The 16,271-nt window shown below is 45.8% G+C and overlaps 1 protein-coding gene across 2 annotated transcripts in view; it reads left to right on the plus strand.

Moving 5' to 3' along the window:
- Positions 1 to 270: 270 nt before the first annotated feature.
- LDLRAD3 (low density lipoprotein receptor class A domain containing 3) overlaps positions 271 to 16,271 on the plus strand; it is a 196,382-nt gene continuing 180,381 nt past the window's right edge. The window contains exons 1-2 of one of the 2 annotated variants that reach the window (XM_068261155.1): positions 271 to 416; positions 9,987 to 10,022. In XM_068261155.1, the coding sequence (XP_068117256.1) occupies positions 329 to 416; positions 9,987 to 10,022 (124 nt within the window). In that variant the 5' untranslated portion in view covers positions 271 to 328. The remainder of the gene's footprint in view (positions 417 to 9,986; positions 10,023 to 16,271) is intronic. The other variant, XM_068261156.1, reaches the window with a different exon arrangement.

The following is a 16,271-nucleotide window of genomic DNA, read 5'->3' on the forward strand; positions in this document are numbered from 1 at the left end:
TATAAGATGTATTTCCTATTAAACAATACCGGTTGCCTGGCAGCCCTGCTGATCGATTTGGCTGCAGTACTGTCTAAATCTCACTCCTGAAACCAGCATGCAGCTAATCTTGTCAGACTTGCTCTTGATAATGAAGAGAATAAGTGTCTTACCCACTGCCTGAGCGTTTGTGATGTTACCTGCACAATAATGCTGCTTCCTTCATGCGACTCATGCCGGTAGTGTTTAGCTGGAGCTGACTCTCTCCCCTCCCCCTCTCTCTCTTGCAGACGGTCAGCTGTTGCCAGGGAACAATCAGACGACAGAATGTAACATCCCCGGGATCTTCATGTGCAGCAATGGACACTGTATCCCGGGCGGCTGGCAGTGCGACGGTCTACCCGACTGCCATGACGGGAGCGACGAGAAGGAATGTCGTAAGTCACCTTGTTTATTCTGCCTTCCTTTGTTTTTTATTAGCTGACATTATTCCTGCCGTCCTTATAAGGTAAAATATTCTGTGGATAACTAACGCAAATCTCTATTACTGTCATCAAATGAACGCCGCGTGCGATCGCGATTCACACGCTTGTCAGCGAGCCTCACCGTGATCTGATGTGACCCAGGTGAGGGTGCATTGACATCAAAATACAAGCAAAAGGTGCCTATTAATTGTCAAATTTTACGAACTATCAATCACCATTGCGATTGATCGGAAACGATCGTTCAAACTCACCACCGGAGGGGAAAATGATTAGCAATCCAATCAAACTAAAAGATTGATAGAACGATCCTTCTTTGACAATCGGCACCATCAAGGCTAGGCCACACACACCGTACAATCTTGGTTGTCCAGTTTTACTAATTTCATGTCGTATACAGCTTATCAAACCAATCCCAAGTATTTATAAACTTTTGGCTCTTATACTTTATAGATTTGCTAAATCTGTACAATCAAGATTGCATGGTGTGTGGACACCCTAACGGTACCAGATACTGTTGAACGTTTAGGAGATTGTACTGTTAATTGACACCTTAAAGGATACCAGAGCCGAATTAAGAAGGTGAAAAGGCGGAGCAGGCATGCACTGGCAGCTGTCCTGATGTCCACCGCTCCCCCCTCCCGCGTCAGTTATTCACAATCTGTGGTCTGTTTGGTTTTCGCGGACCGAACAGATCTGTTTCAAACGGACTGATGTGAATGAATCCTGTTGATCGTTTAGGATAGTGTGTAGCAGCCTTTACGCTGGTTGCCCACTTGCCATTCCGAAATCACTCACAAAACGCTGGGAACGATTTTGCAACTTCAAACTGAGCGATTCCGGAGCGATTTAAAGGATAGCAATTTTGGACCATCATTTTCCTCAATTAGCAGCGATTGGATCTTCTACTGACCCTATGCGCTATTACTCCATTGTTACTGCCTGATGAAGCGGGATTAAACCTGCAAAACGCGTTGCATTTTTGGAGTATTGTGAATACATTGTTGTTTACTGTAAACCAGCAATCTCTGGTGTCTTCTTGCAGGCGGGAAGTCCACCACTACCTCCTCTTTTTAACGTTTTTATACTACGTTGGCGCCTCCGTTATACATCCTAGTATATTTTCCTCAATGAAATTGCTTCCGATATCACACAGGACCCATGATTGCGATTTTCGGAACCGCTCCTGTGGGTTCTGCTCCATCCATTTGCATTAGCCTTGTGCTTTTGGAATTGGCGATCGCCGCGATTCCAACGCGTGGCTACAAGCATTCGGGCAGAGCCCTTAAAGAAATTCTGTAACAAAAAAAATGTCCCCTGGGGGGTACACACCTTGGGAAGGGGAAGCCTTTGGATCCTATCAAGGCTTCCCGTTCTCCTCCATCCCACGGCGGCAGCACTAGAAGCCCCCAAACGGCGGGCATATAAATATCCAGCGCAGGCGCAGTAGCGAATCTCTGCTCGCGACCAGGTGGAAATAGCCAATCCCAATTGGGTCCGCTCTATTGCCCAGGTGACTTGCGCCTGCTCAGTAGTGTAGACCAGATTGGGATCCGCCATTTCTGCTTGATCCTGAGCAGAGAGCCGCTACTGTGCCTGCGCTGGATCCGGGGAAGGTAAATATTGCAGGCGCTAGCGCCATAGCATGACAACTTATCGGCTGTGATTTTAGAAGGGTCCAGGGCCGGCTTTAGACCAAGGCCACCTAGGCCATGGCCTAGGGCACCACAGGAGGAAGGGCACCAAAGCAGCAGGCTAAACTGGTGCAGCATTTGTAAGCTTGCAAATGCTGCAATGCAGGGAGATCAGGCGAGTGCCTGACCGCGGTACTCTGCTGCTAGCCGCCTGTGCAGCAGCCACCTTGCTCTCTGTGCACCTTTGCATTGTGGGCCGGCGGCTATGGACTTGGGCAGCATTGGAGACAGAGGGGAAGAGGAAGCTTCTGCACTGGAGACAAGTGGAATAATGCGTGACACTGATGGCTGCTGCGGTGTGATGGTGAGCTGCCTACCTATACTGAAAGGGGGTGGGAAAAGGAGGGCTTAAGGGAGTCATCTGGCTACCTATACTGGTGGGAAAGGGGGAGGGGTCATCTGACTACCTATACTGGGGGAGGGGTCATCAGGCTGCCTATACTGGTGGGAAAGGGGGAGGAGTCATCTGACTACCTATACTGGGGGAGGGGTCATCAGGCTGCCTATACTGGTGGGAAAGGGGGAGGGGTCATCTGACTACCTATACTGGGGGAGGGGTCATCAGGCTGCCTATACTGGTGGGAAAGGGGGAGGGGTCATCTGACTACCTATACTGGGGGAGGGGTCATCAGGCTGCCTATACTGGTGGGAAAGGGGGAGGGGTCATCTGACTACCTATACTGGGGGAGGGGTCATCAGGCTACCTATACTGGTGGGAAAGGGGGAGGGGTCATCTGACTACCTATACTGGGGGGTTATCAGACTACCTATACTGGTGGGAAAGGGGGAGGGGTCATCTGACTACCTATACTGGGGGAGGGGTCATCAGGCTGCCTATACTGGTGGGAAAGGGGGAGGGGTCATCTGACTACCTATACTGGGGGAGGGGTCATCAGGCTGCCTATACTGGTGGGAAAGGGGGAGGGGTCATCTGACTACCTATACTGGGGGAGGGGTCATCAGGCTGCCTATACTGGTGGGAAAGGGGGAGGGGTCATCTGACTACCTATACTGGGGGAGGGGTCATCAGGCTGCCTATACTGGTGGGAAAGGGGGAGGGGTCATCTGACTACCTATACTGGGGGAGGGGTCATCAGGCTGCCTATACTGGTGGGAAAGGGGGAGGGGTCATCTGACTACCTATACTGGGGGGGTCATCAGACTACCTATACTAGAGGGAGGGGGGAGGGGTCATTAAGCTACCTATACTGGAGGGGACAGCTGGTGACAGTGGCCTTGGGCGGTAAAGAGTACAAATCTGGCCCTGGAAGGGTCCAGTGCTGCCACCGTGGGACAGAGGAGGACGGGGGAAGTCTTGTTAGGATCCAGAGGCTTCCCCCCCCCTCCTGAAATAAGTACCCCACAGGGGACTTTTTTTTTTTTTCATTACAGAGTCTTTTTTTGCAAGAACATTTTTGCAATAAGAGTAGTGAGCATTGTGTATCTGTGCTGCCTCCGGTGGTCGAGATGGGGACTGCAGTATGGTCCAATTCTACTTCACTCCTGTCAATCTACTGATGGGTAACTCTAGTTAAAGCAAATCTGTAACGGAAAAAAAATCTGATCCTTACCTATGGAAAGGAAAGTCTCTGGATTCTATCGAGCTTTAGCTGTCGTTCCAGCGATGTCCCGCGGTGAAGACTGGCAGCTCTGCACGGTGCATGCGCGAGTTTACACTGTGAGCTTGCGCAGGGGAGCCGCCCAACTTCTGGAGCGCTCAGATATCACAATGAATGGATCTATATCTTGTTTTTTCCGCCACCAATTAGGCTTTCTTAGGGTGGTACATTTTGCTAAGAATTGTTTTTTTATAAATGCATTCTAACAGGTAGATTAAGAAAAAAATTGAAAAAAATCATTATTTCTCAGTTTTCGTCCATTATAGCTTTAAAATAATACATGCTACCATTATTAAAACCTATGTATTTTATTTGCCCATTTTCCCCGGTTATTACACCATTTAAATTTTGTCCCTATCACAATGTATGGCGCCAATATTTTATTTGGAAATAAAGGTGCATTTTTTCAGTTTTGCATCCATCACTATTTACAAGCTTATAATTTAAAAAAATGTTCATAATATACACTCTTCACATGCCTATTAAAAAAGTTCAGACCCTTAGGTAACTATTTGCTTTTTTTATCATTGTAATTTTATTATTTTTCCATTAAAAGTTAATTTTAAATGTAATAATGGGTTTATTGTATTAAAAAAATTTATGTCGATGTAGTTTTATTATTTGGCCACAGTGAGATTTTTTTTTTTTTTTTTGTCTTCGCTTCCAGGAAGCGAGAAGAGAACTGGAAACTTTTTTTTTTTCAGAAAGGCTGTTTTTCTGCTGAGGACTTAGATCAATGAACGGGAGCCATATTCCCATTCATTGATCTCCGGGCTACGAGCAGCAACAGGCGGCACATCCAGGCGGCATAAATGGTTAAATAATGCCACCAGTATAAAGAGTACTTCCTGTGATGCCAGGCTATGTCTTGATGCAGGACTTGGGGAGTTTCTTTACTTAAATGATCTGCTGTAATTCCTTCCTGTAGGTGATCACTCCGCCCCCTTGGAAATGCCGTCATGCATGCTCTGGCCACCCCCATCTGTGTTGCCATGGCCCGCCCCCAGCTCAGCGAACCACGGCAACGCAGGTGGGGGTTCCAAATGAGCTGCAGCAGACTTTGGAAACATGGCCATGACTGCATTGCCGAGGAGGGGGGCGGAGCTTCCTCTGTGTCCGAATTACGGAGGATAAGCTATGTCATTAAAGCGTACCTGAGCTCAGAACTTCCTCTCTGCTCTAAAAGATAAGGAACAGCATAATAAAATTTAAAGAACAAAATATTTCTTTGTTACAGCTCATAGAACTCCTACTGAGATTCTGTAGAGTGGTTACTTCCTGGGAGCACAGAAAGGGTCAATCTCCTGTGTTTATATATTAGCTCAGAATTTGTTAGCTCAGAGTTGGCACACAGCTCAAATTACACCAGCTCATTATTTACTGAGAAGGGGGTTCTCTATAAACACACACAGGGTGGACACAAAGTTGATTTCTCTATGTTCTCCTTGTCTCCTCTGCAAAAGTCCAGGTTCACTTTAAAGAACAAGCGACACTCATGCTAACCTAGAAATAAAAAAAACACATATATAAGTAGATAAATACTAGTTCTACTTACATAACAGATGTATTGTGCTATCCACGTACTGATTCCTGTAAATTTTATAAAGGAAAAGGAGAAAATCCTATTCTAGGCAGTTTCCATCTTGGTTACCTTTGAATGAAGCTAATCCTGACATCATTTCCTCCCTCGCTCTTTTTCTCCTCTTGCTAATTGTGTATGCGTTACCCGCCCTCCTCTGAGTCTTTAGACACTCCCACTGAGGTCTATACTAGGAAGTGCACTGTCTTATGTCATTAGGAGGGGGAAATAAAGGGAAGAGGAGGAATATATTATAGATAAAAAGATCCCCCAGCATGCAACTGTTTGGCACTGACTATTAAAGGGCCAGTGCTCCTAATATATGTGATAACTCCAAACCATAACAGCAGAAAAAGTTTTGAAAGTTTTTTTTAATACAGGATTAGCATTTTTACCACTTAATACACTCAGACCAGTTGATTTTTATGGTGACAATACCGCTTTAACCCTAAAATGCCCCTGATCCAGCAGCATTAAGACAGATAGGGAGACTATTCTCAGCTGAAAATTATCCTTCCTGCCCAAAAAAGAGCTTTTGCTGAAGATTGATTGAGTTTATCAACTTCCTTTTCCCTACGGGCATCTGTATCAGAGATTCCTGCAGGTAAACAGACGTTTATAAGCCCCAGTGGGTCTTGTGAGGTCCTCCTGGGGGCGTCGGTGTCACCCCATCCTTGTTGGTAAAGCAGTTCCGATCTCCCACCTATATATATCACTCCTGATGAAGGACGTGAGAGTGTGATAGAGGAAGACAGATAAATACTCCCAAGTATGTCCCCCGCACAGACGCCTTGATCTGACGCAGATCTGCAGCAGCAGAACGAGCGCTGAAAGTTCAATGTGTGTTTAAATGTCACTTCAGTGACGGTGCGACTCTCTGAGGACCCGAGTCTGCCGCCGCGCTGCTGTCTGGCCCATTGAAGTCATTTATACTCCAGACTGACACCCAGGGGTGTTCATGCCGACATCGCGGAAGGAGTGGAGGTCTCATAACGCTGGAGGATTTGGCAAAGCGCGGAATGCGGTATTGCAGCTCTGGTACTATCGCCGACAGTATCTGTTCATGTAGAAAGCCAGTCGCAAGAGCAGGAGGGAGCGATTACTGTCAATTACACCATAGAAGGATCCGTTTATTAAAAATGTGCACGTTTCAAGAGAATATATTTTTCAGAAGATTATTTTAAAAGACCTCTGCATAAAAGGTTTAGTAAAAAAAAGTTACTTTTCGAAAAACAAAAAAAAAGTAATAAAGTTGTTTCTTCGATTTGCAGATCCTTAAAAACTGACAGCTGCCTGCCCACACTCGCGCAGTTTGAAACATCCTCCCTTTTTAGTTACACATGCATGAAGTGGGATGATAGGGATTGTGGTCAGCTGACAGCCTACCACAGTTTGAGTGAACTGGCTGGAGGGAGGCGGAGCAGTGAGGAGGAGTAATGAGCTGGCAGCTGTATGATGCTGAGGTAGAGATGGAGATCTGCAAATTACAATAACTGGTATCATCCTTTCCTCTGATGCCAAAACGGCAATGTTTTCATGCCTAATTGACATTAAACAATGTTCTGTGAAATGCACATAAGAAAAAACTGCTCCTAGATTTTTAAAAAATTGTTTAGTTTTTGTTTTGTTTAAAAATGGCAATGGCACCTTCCTGTGTTACACGAGATGTTTTGTAATTTAATGCAATTGATTTCAGCTTGCAGCCAATTCGGATGAAAGATCAGCCAAACTATTGTTTCCTTACAGCAACTCTGCTTCCTTACAGCAACTCTGCTTCCTTACACCAGCTCTGCTTCCTTACACCAACTCTGCTTCCGTACATCAACTCTGCTTCCTTACACCAGCTCTGCTTCCTTACAGCAACTCTGCTTCCTTACACCAACTCTGCTTCCTTGCACCAGCTCTGCTTCCTTACAGCAACTCTGCTTCCTTACAGCAACTCTGCTTCCTTACATCAACTCTGCTTCCTTGCACCAGCTCTGCTTCCTTGCACCAGCTCTGCTTCCTTACACCAGCTCTGCTTCCTTACATCAACTCTGCTTCCTTACACCAGCTCTGCTTCCTTACATCAACTCTGCTTCCTTACACCAGCTCTGCTTCCTTACAGCAACTCTGCTTCCTTACAGCAACTCTGCTTCCTTACACCAGCTCTGCTTCCTTACACCAGCTCTGCTTCCTTACAGCAACTCTGCTTCCTTACATCAACTCTGCTTCCTTACACCAGCTCTGCTTCCTTACACCAACTCTGCTTCCTTACATCAACTCTGCTTCCTTACACCAGCTCTGCTTCCTTACAGCAACTCTGCTTCCTTACACCAGCTCTGCTTCCTTGCACCAGCTCTGCTTCCTTACAGCAACTCTGCTTCCTTACACCAACTCTGCTTCCTTGCACCAGCTCTGCTTCCTTACACCAACTCTGCTTCCTTACATCAACTCTGCTTCCTTACACCAGCTCTGCTTCCTTACAGCAACTCTGCTTCCTTACACCAACTCTGCTTCCTTACAGCAACTCTGCTTCCTTACAGCAACTCTGCTTCCTTACACCAGCTCTGCTTCCTTACACCAGCTCTGCTTCCTTACAGCAACTCTGCTTCCTTACATCAACTCTGCTTCCTTACACCAGCTCTGCTTCCTTACACCAACTCTGCTTCCTTACATCAACTCTGCTTCCTTACACCAGCTCTGCTTCCTTACAGCAACTCTGCTTCCTTACACCAGCTCTGCTTCCTTGCACCAGCTCTGCTTCCTTACAGCAACTCTGCTTCCTTACACCAACTCTGCTTCCTTGCACCAGCTCTGCTTCCTTACACCAACTCTGCTTCCTTACATCAACTCTGCTTCCTTACACCAGCTCTGCTTCCTTACAGCAACTCTGCTTCCTTACACCAACTCTGCTTCCTTACAGCAACTCTGCTTCCTTACAGCAACTCTGCTTCCTTACACCAGCTCTGCTTCCTTAAACCAACTCTGCTTCCTTACAGCAACTCTGCTTCCTTACACCAACTCTGCTTCCTTACAGCAACTCTGCTTCCTTACAGCAACTCTGCTTCCTTACAGCAACTCTGCTTCCTTACAGCAACTCTGCTTCCTTACACCAACTCTGCTTCCTTACACCAACTCTGCTTCCTTACACCAACTCTGCTTCCTTACACCAACTCTGCTTCCTTACACCAACTCTGCTTCCTTACACCAACTCTGCTTCCAGCAACTCTGCTTCCTTACATTAACTGCTTCCTTACATCAACTCTGCTTCCTTACATCAACTCTGCTTCCTTACATCAACTCTGCTTCCTTACACCAACTCTGCTTCCTTACACCAACTCTGCTTCCTTACACCAACTCTGCTTCCTTACACCAACTCTGCTTCCTTGAACCAACTCTGCTTCCTTACACCAGCTCTGCTTCCTTACAGCAACTCTGCTTCTTTACGTCAACTCTTCTTCCTTACAGCAACTTTGCTTCCTTACAGCAACTCGGCTTCCTTACAGCAACTCTGCTTCCTGAAAGTTACGTCTAAATGAAATTTTAGACATAACTGTCTAATTAGAAAGTTTTACTCTTTAAGACTGTTAATTATAAAGTTTTACATTTGCTTACAGGGCTCTTCACACTAGGAGCTGTTCTGTGCGTTTCACACTAGGAGCTGTTCTGTGCGTTTCACACTAGGAGCTGTTCTGTGCGTTTCACACTAGGAGCTGTTCTGTGCGTTTCACACTAGGAGCTGTTCTGTGCGTTTCACACTAGGAGCTGTTCTGTGCTTTTCACACTAGGAGCTGTTTTGTGCGTTTCACACTAGGAGCTGTTCTGTGCGTTTCACACTAGGAGCTGTTCTGTGCGTTTCACACTAGGAGCTGTTCTGTGCGTTTCACACTAGGAGCTGTTCTGTGCGTTTCACACTAGGAGCTGTTCTGTGCGTTTCACACTAGGAGCTGTTCTGTGCGTTTCACACTAGGAGCTGTTCTGTGCGTTTCACACTAGGAGCTGTTCTGTGCGTTTCACACTAGGAGCTGTTCTGTGCGTTTCACACTAGGAGCTGTTCTGTGCGTTTCACACTAGGAGCTGTTCTGTGCGTTTCACACTAGGAGCTGTTCTGTGCGTTTCACACTAGGAGCTGTTCTGTGCGTTTCACACTAGGAGCTGTTTTGTGCGTTTCACACTAGGAGCTGTTCTGTGCGTTTCACACTAGGAGCTGTTCTGTGCGTTTCACACTAGGAGCTGTTCTGTGCGTTTCACACTAGGAGCTGTTCTGTGCGTTTTGACGGATCATTTCTAAGATGCGTTTAGAAAGGTAACATGACAGTCTATTGACTTTCATGTTAACTTTCACATTGGATGAAACGTTCCAGTTGTAACGCATCTGGGAGCGTTTAATCGTCCGCCGCAAGCGTTTCCCCGTCGGGTGAATTAGAACTGGCATCACTGATCAGCTTCGCACCGCAACTTGCCGACGTCACGTCGCAGGTCGTAACGCGTACACAGCATTGCCTAGTGTGAAAGAGCCCTAACTGGGGAAGGTACATGTCCTGCATGTCTGCTTATATGCTGTTGGTTGTCACATGATTGGTTGTTGCCTCCAGTATGACAGGCTCTCTTTTTTTCCCCTCTCATTCTTTTCACGCTTGGGTCAGACTAGGTGGGAAAGTCAGGAGGCCTTCTTCTCTGCTTACAGGTAACACTGAATGTCGCACCTCCCATCGTATGGCTGTCGCCTATCACAGCGCTCACTCTTTATCCGCCATTCCATGTGATCACGTCAGCTGTCTCCCAATTGCCGAAGCGATCAGATAAACGCATGTCATAGTACATTAATTAATTCACCATCAACGAACCAATCTGTAGTTCCTATCTGACACTTCCGATTATAAGAAAACATTTTTCAAATTGTTGTTTGAAGGATCACCATTAGAATCGATCGCAGTCGATTTGGCACATGAAGTTTTTTTTTATGTCATTCCGATCGTATTTATCTGATCACTTGGGCAAATCTTCGCTGGAAATTGATACACTATTGCGACTTTAGACTGTGAATTTGTCAGCTGAAATGACACTAGGGCCTCAATTCACTAAGGGCAGTTCTGTAAAATAATTTAGGTCAGTAAAACACCGCATTCGGTATGTTACACTTTTTGTTCCCCAAATTCACTAAGATTTCCTGCATGCGGTAGAAGTTGGGTAACATACAGAAAAAAACATGCTTTAAAGAGACTCTGAAGTGAGAATAAATCTCGCTTCAGAGCTTATACTTAGCAGGGGCATGTGTGCCCCTGCTAAACCGCCGCTATCCCGCGGCTAAACGGTGGTCCCTTCACCCCCAAACCCACCCCCGCAAGACTTGGTCGTAGTCTTGGTCGTAAATTTTGACTTCCTGGAGGCAGGGCTAACGGCTGCAGCCCTGCCTCCAGTCGTGTATCAGCGGCGCATCGCCGCCTCTCCCCCGCCCCTCTCAGTGAAGGAAGACTGTGAGGGGCGGGGGAGAGGCGGAGATACGCGTCTGACAGACGCGCGTGGGGCAGGGCTGAGGCGGTTAGCCCTGCCCCAATGCGGAAGCGCTCCCCCGCTTTACGGAGGGGATTTGGTGGTGAAGGGACCCCCGTTAAGCCGCGGGATAGCGGCGTTTTAGCAGGGGCACACATGCCCCTGCTAACTATGAGGTCTGAAGCGAGATTTATTCTCGCTTCAGACTCTCTTTAATTCACTAGGCCCTGCTCGGTAAGTCTCACCAGCTGTGGAGCAGGTCAGAAAAGCTTTTTTAAATGTCTCCTGCTCTGCCATTCTGAAGTCCCGCCTTTCAGAGCATCGGACCAAAAGGGGTGAGAAGCAGGCCTGTTTGGCTCTTCCTATTGGCTGTCTGCTACATCAGTCAATGTTACCGCATGGAGTGTGTGAGTTACCTGGTCAGACCTGGAGATAAATACCAAACACTTTTACTTGATTTACCGAATGCCTAAATCTTTGTGAATTGTAATTTCTTGGGTTAGTTACCGCAGAAGTTGGTAATTTACCTCACTAGTCGGTAATTTTACTTTTCAGTGCAGTGATAGGCTTAGTGAATTGGCATTTGGCATGATGATCTGTAAAATCGGCTGTTTTCAGCATTACCGAATGTGATAATGCTTAGTGAATTGAGGCTCTGAGAGGGAGTCAGAGTTTATTTATTTTATTTTCTAGGGAAACTAGTGAGAGACATTTTTCCCAGTGGGACAATAAACTGATAACGCTGATATATTATCCATCGCCCCCGGTATATAAAGAGTGAGCGCTGTAATCTCCGCTGTACATCTCCATGTGGTCACCCGCCATCATTGCTTACCGTCACGGCCTCCATTTTGTGACTGCAGGCTACTACCTGATCTTGTGCAGCCAGTGACATCGCTGAGGGGATTCTGGAGCTTCATGCCTGGAATTAAAGTGAACCTGTAGTGATGATAAATCTATGAGATAAACAGTTGTATCTATAGCAGTAATCCTAGATGGGACGATCCTGGAGTCCCGTATTCTTCTTTTGATCGAAAGGATTAAATATGTATCGTTTTGAAGCTTAAAGGATACCCAAAGTGACATGATGAGATAGACATGGGTATGTACAGTGCCTAGCACACAAATAACTAGGCTGTGTTCCTTTTTTATCTTTCTCTGCCTGGAAGAGTTAAATATCAGGTATGTAAGTGGCTGACTCAGTCCTGACTCAGACAGGAAGTGACTACAGTGTGACCCTCACTGATAAGAAATTCCCCTTTTTCTCTGTTTCTTGCTCTCAGAAGCCATTTTCTGATCGGAAAGTGTTTTATAGTTGGAATTTCTGAGGGTCACGCTGTAGTCACTTCCTGTCAGGACTGAGTCAGCCACTTATATACCTGATATTTAACTCCTGAGCCTCCAATGTCTTCCCTGCTGTCAGGAGTGTTTGTCATAACCACGTTTAAGAGTTGTGACGTCATATCCGAGATCTCTGATGTTTGCCATCATTAAAGCAGATCCGAGATGAAAAACTAACTATAACAAGTAACTTGTCTATGTATCTTATCTAAAGTTTAGATAGTTTACACAGCAAATCTAGCTGCAAAGAGCTTTAATAGAAAATGATTATTTCTTCCTGTGATACAATGAGGGCAGCCATGTGGTTTGTAAACATTACAGAGGCAGGCTTATCTGCATCTTGAGCAAAAAAACCTAATCCCTCCTCCCTCGTCCCCTCTGCCTCTGATATCTCTGGCTAGTAATACCTCCCCCTCCTACTGCCCAGACCGAGCTCCCATGAGCCCTTGCTACTGTCTGAAAGTGCCTTGGCTCTCTGAAAACCTGTGGGCGTGGCTTGTTTAGTTTATAGGGAATTAGAGTACTAAAACAAAAACAAAAAGGTCTTTTGGCTTGAGGAATGCCCTATAAACAATAGGAAAGGAACACAATTATGCAATGAATAAAAGTTCATCTCGGATCCACTTTAAACCACACAGGTTGCTGCTTTGATGCACGCTGGCTTGGCACAAGATGGCTGCCCAGGTGTTGGCTGCTGTCTCTGTTACGCTTGTGACTGTCACTCCCATGCTTGGCGTCACCATTTCCCCATTCCTGATAATCCGGCTCCATGCCATCCTCAGACCATTGTGGAAACTGTAGGAGATGATGGTAATGTTGGCGCAAAGATGTTCCTCAGAAATTTTTTTAATAAATTTACTTAAAGAAACACTGAAGTCTCCGAAAATTCATCTTTTTATTGCTAAAACCTGTTCAACATGATTGCCCTAACTAAAACGCTGCATCCCCGCTGCTGAAATCTAACTAAATCCCCCCAAACTCCCCGGGGCACACTGCGGGGAGCGCTTCCGTGAGAGACAGAGCTTTCAGCTGCAGCTCTGCCTCTACATGCGTCTGTCAGTGCGTATCTCCGCCTCCCCCCACCCCTCTTAGTCTTCCTTCACTGAGAGGGGCGGGGGAGAGGCGGAGATAAGCCTGGATTGACGCGCACGGAGGCAGAGCTGCAGCTGAAAGCTCTGCCTCCCGGGGCAGCAAAACCCACGACCACGAAAGTCGTGGATTTTGCAAGGGGAGTTTCGGGGGATTTAGTTAGAGTTCAGCCGCGGGGATGCGGCGTTTTAGTTAGGGCAATAATGTTGAACAGGTTTTTGTAATAAAAAGCTTCATTTTCAGAGACTTCAGTGTTTCTTTAAAGGGAACCAGAGATGAACGTTTGAGACTAAATAAACATATCCCCCGACTTCTCCTAGACATGACCATTACTAATCAGAGACTTACATACTGTATCTATCACCTGACCACACTGATCACATGCTTCTCCATGACTTCTCCTAGACATGACCATCACTAATCAGAGACTTACATATCTATCACCTGACCACACTGATCACATGCTTCTCCATGACTTCTCCTAGACACAACCATCACTAATCAGAGACTTACATATCTATCACCTGACCACACTGATCACATGCTTCTCCATGACTTCTCCTAGACATGACCATCACTAATCAGAGACTTACATATCTATCACCTGACCACACTGATCACATGCTTCTCCATGACTTCTCCTAGACATGACCATTACTAATCAGAGACTTACATACTGTATCTATCACCTGACCACACTGATCACATGCTTCTCCATGACTTCTCCTAGACACGACCATCACTAATCAGAGACTTACATATCTATCACCTGACCACACTAATCACATGCTTCTCCATGACTTCTCCTAGACATGACCATCACTAATCAGAGACTTACATATCTATCACCTGACCACACTGATCACATGCTTCTCCATGACTTCTCCTAGACACAACCATCACTAATCAGAGACTTACATATCTATCACCTGACCACACTGATCACATGCTTCTCCATGACTTCTCCTAGACATGACCATCACTAATCAGAGACTTACATATCTATCACCTGACCACACTGATCACATGCTTCTCCATGACTTCTGCTAGACATGACCATCACTAATCAGAGGCTTACATATCTATCACCTGGCCAGACTGATCACATGCTTCTCCATGACTTCTCCTAGACATGACCATTACTAATCAGAGACTTACATATCTATCACCTGACCACACTGATCACATGCTTCTACATGACTTCTCCTAGACATGACCATCACTAATCAGAGGCTTACATATCTATCACCTGGCCAGACTGATCACATGCTTCTCCATGACTTCTCCTAGACATGATCATTACTAATCAGAGACTTACATATCTATCACCTGATCACAGGCTTCTCCATGACTTCTCCTAGACATGACCATCACTAATCAGAGACTTACATATCTATCACCTGACCACACTGATCACATGCTTCTCCATGACTTCTCCTAGACATGAGCATCACTAATCAGAGACTTACATATCTATCACCTGACCACACTGATCACTTGCTTCTCCATGACTTCTCCTAGACATGACCATCACTAATCAGAGACTTACATATCTATCACCTGACCACACTGATCACTTGCTTCTCCATGACTTCTCCTAGACATGACCATCACTAATCAGAGACTTACATATCTATCACCTGACCAGACTGATCACATGCTTCTCCATGACTTCTCCTAGACATGACCATCACTAATCAGAGACTTACATATCTATCACCTGACCACACTGATCACATGCTTCTCCATGACTTCTCCTAGACATGACCATCACTAATCAGAGACTTACATATCTATCACCTGACCACACTGATCACATGCTTCTCCATGACTTCTCCTAGACATGACCATCACTAATCAGAGACTTACATATCCATCACCTGACCACACTGATCACATGCTTCTCCATGACTTCTACTAGACATGAGCATCACTAATCAGAGACTTACATATCTATCACCTGACCACACTGATCACATGCTTCTCCATGACTTCTCCTAGACATGACCATCACTAATCAGAGACTTACATATCTATCACCTGACCACACTGATCACATGCTTCTCCATGACTTCTCCTAGACATGACCATCACTAATCAGAGACTTACATATCCATCACCTGACCACACTGATCACATGCTTCTCCATGACTTCTACTAGACATGAGCATCACTATATCTTACCTTCTGCTGTCCATCCTCCGACTGCTCAATTACTTCAAGCTCCATCCTTTAATGCTGGGAATACATGATGTGTTTTTCTGTCAGATGTACTGGCAGATCGATTATTTCCGACGAGTCCGATTTAAATTCCTGATCATTTTTGGAAAATCGGTCAGAAAAACGATCGGCAATCAGATCGGACCTGTCGAAAATAATCGATCTGCCAGTAAATATGACAAAAATATTCCCAGCATAATACTTGACTGGTCCTTCAGGAGGAAGTGTCCATGGCACACAGGAGCAATTCTGAACCGGGCATGGGTGAGTTCCGAACCTCGGAAGGCCAATAAAAGGAAGTGCTTGCGCATCAAAGAAGGAAGATGTGCGCAAACGTTTTCTTCCACTGGGCGTGTGCAGTTCAGAATCACTCATTTATCACTTGAGTGAACATCCAGGAGGCTGTGGGTGGAAGCAGTCCTAAAATGGGCAATGGGAGAACCTCCTCCAGACCCCTAAGTGCTGCAATTATTCACTCCGTTTTATGCAGCCCAGTACTTCCCCCTCCCCGCCCCTTTCCTTGATAATTGCTGTGGGCAGGACTTTCACACCTGTGTTTTCTTGACATTTCCTTTCCTCAAAGTGTCACTTACCACAGGGTGAATTGCTGCCAATGGGAATGTCACTAAATAGTACGCTCATTACACAGCATACTCAGTGTTGCTCATGACTCATGTATAAGTCGACCCCTATACATCTGTGACTTGACCTAAATTTCTAGACATATACTCGAGTATATACAGTACTCATCAATCTCTTTCTCCTCTCCTCTCCTGTTCGTCCATTGTGATCA

Source organism: Hyperolius riggenbachi, chromosome 11 (genome assembly GCF_040937935.1).
Source record: "Hyperolius riggenbachi isolate aHypRig1 chromosome 11, aHypRig1.pri, whole genome shotgun sequence".
Taxonomy (NCBI): Eukaryota; Metazoa; Chordata; class Amphibia; order Anura; family Hyperoliidae; genus Hyperolius; species Hyperolius riggenbachi.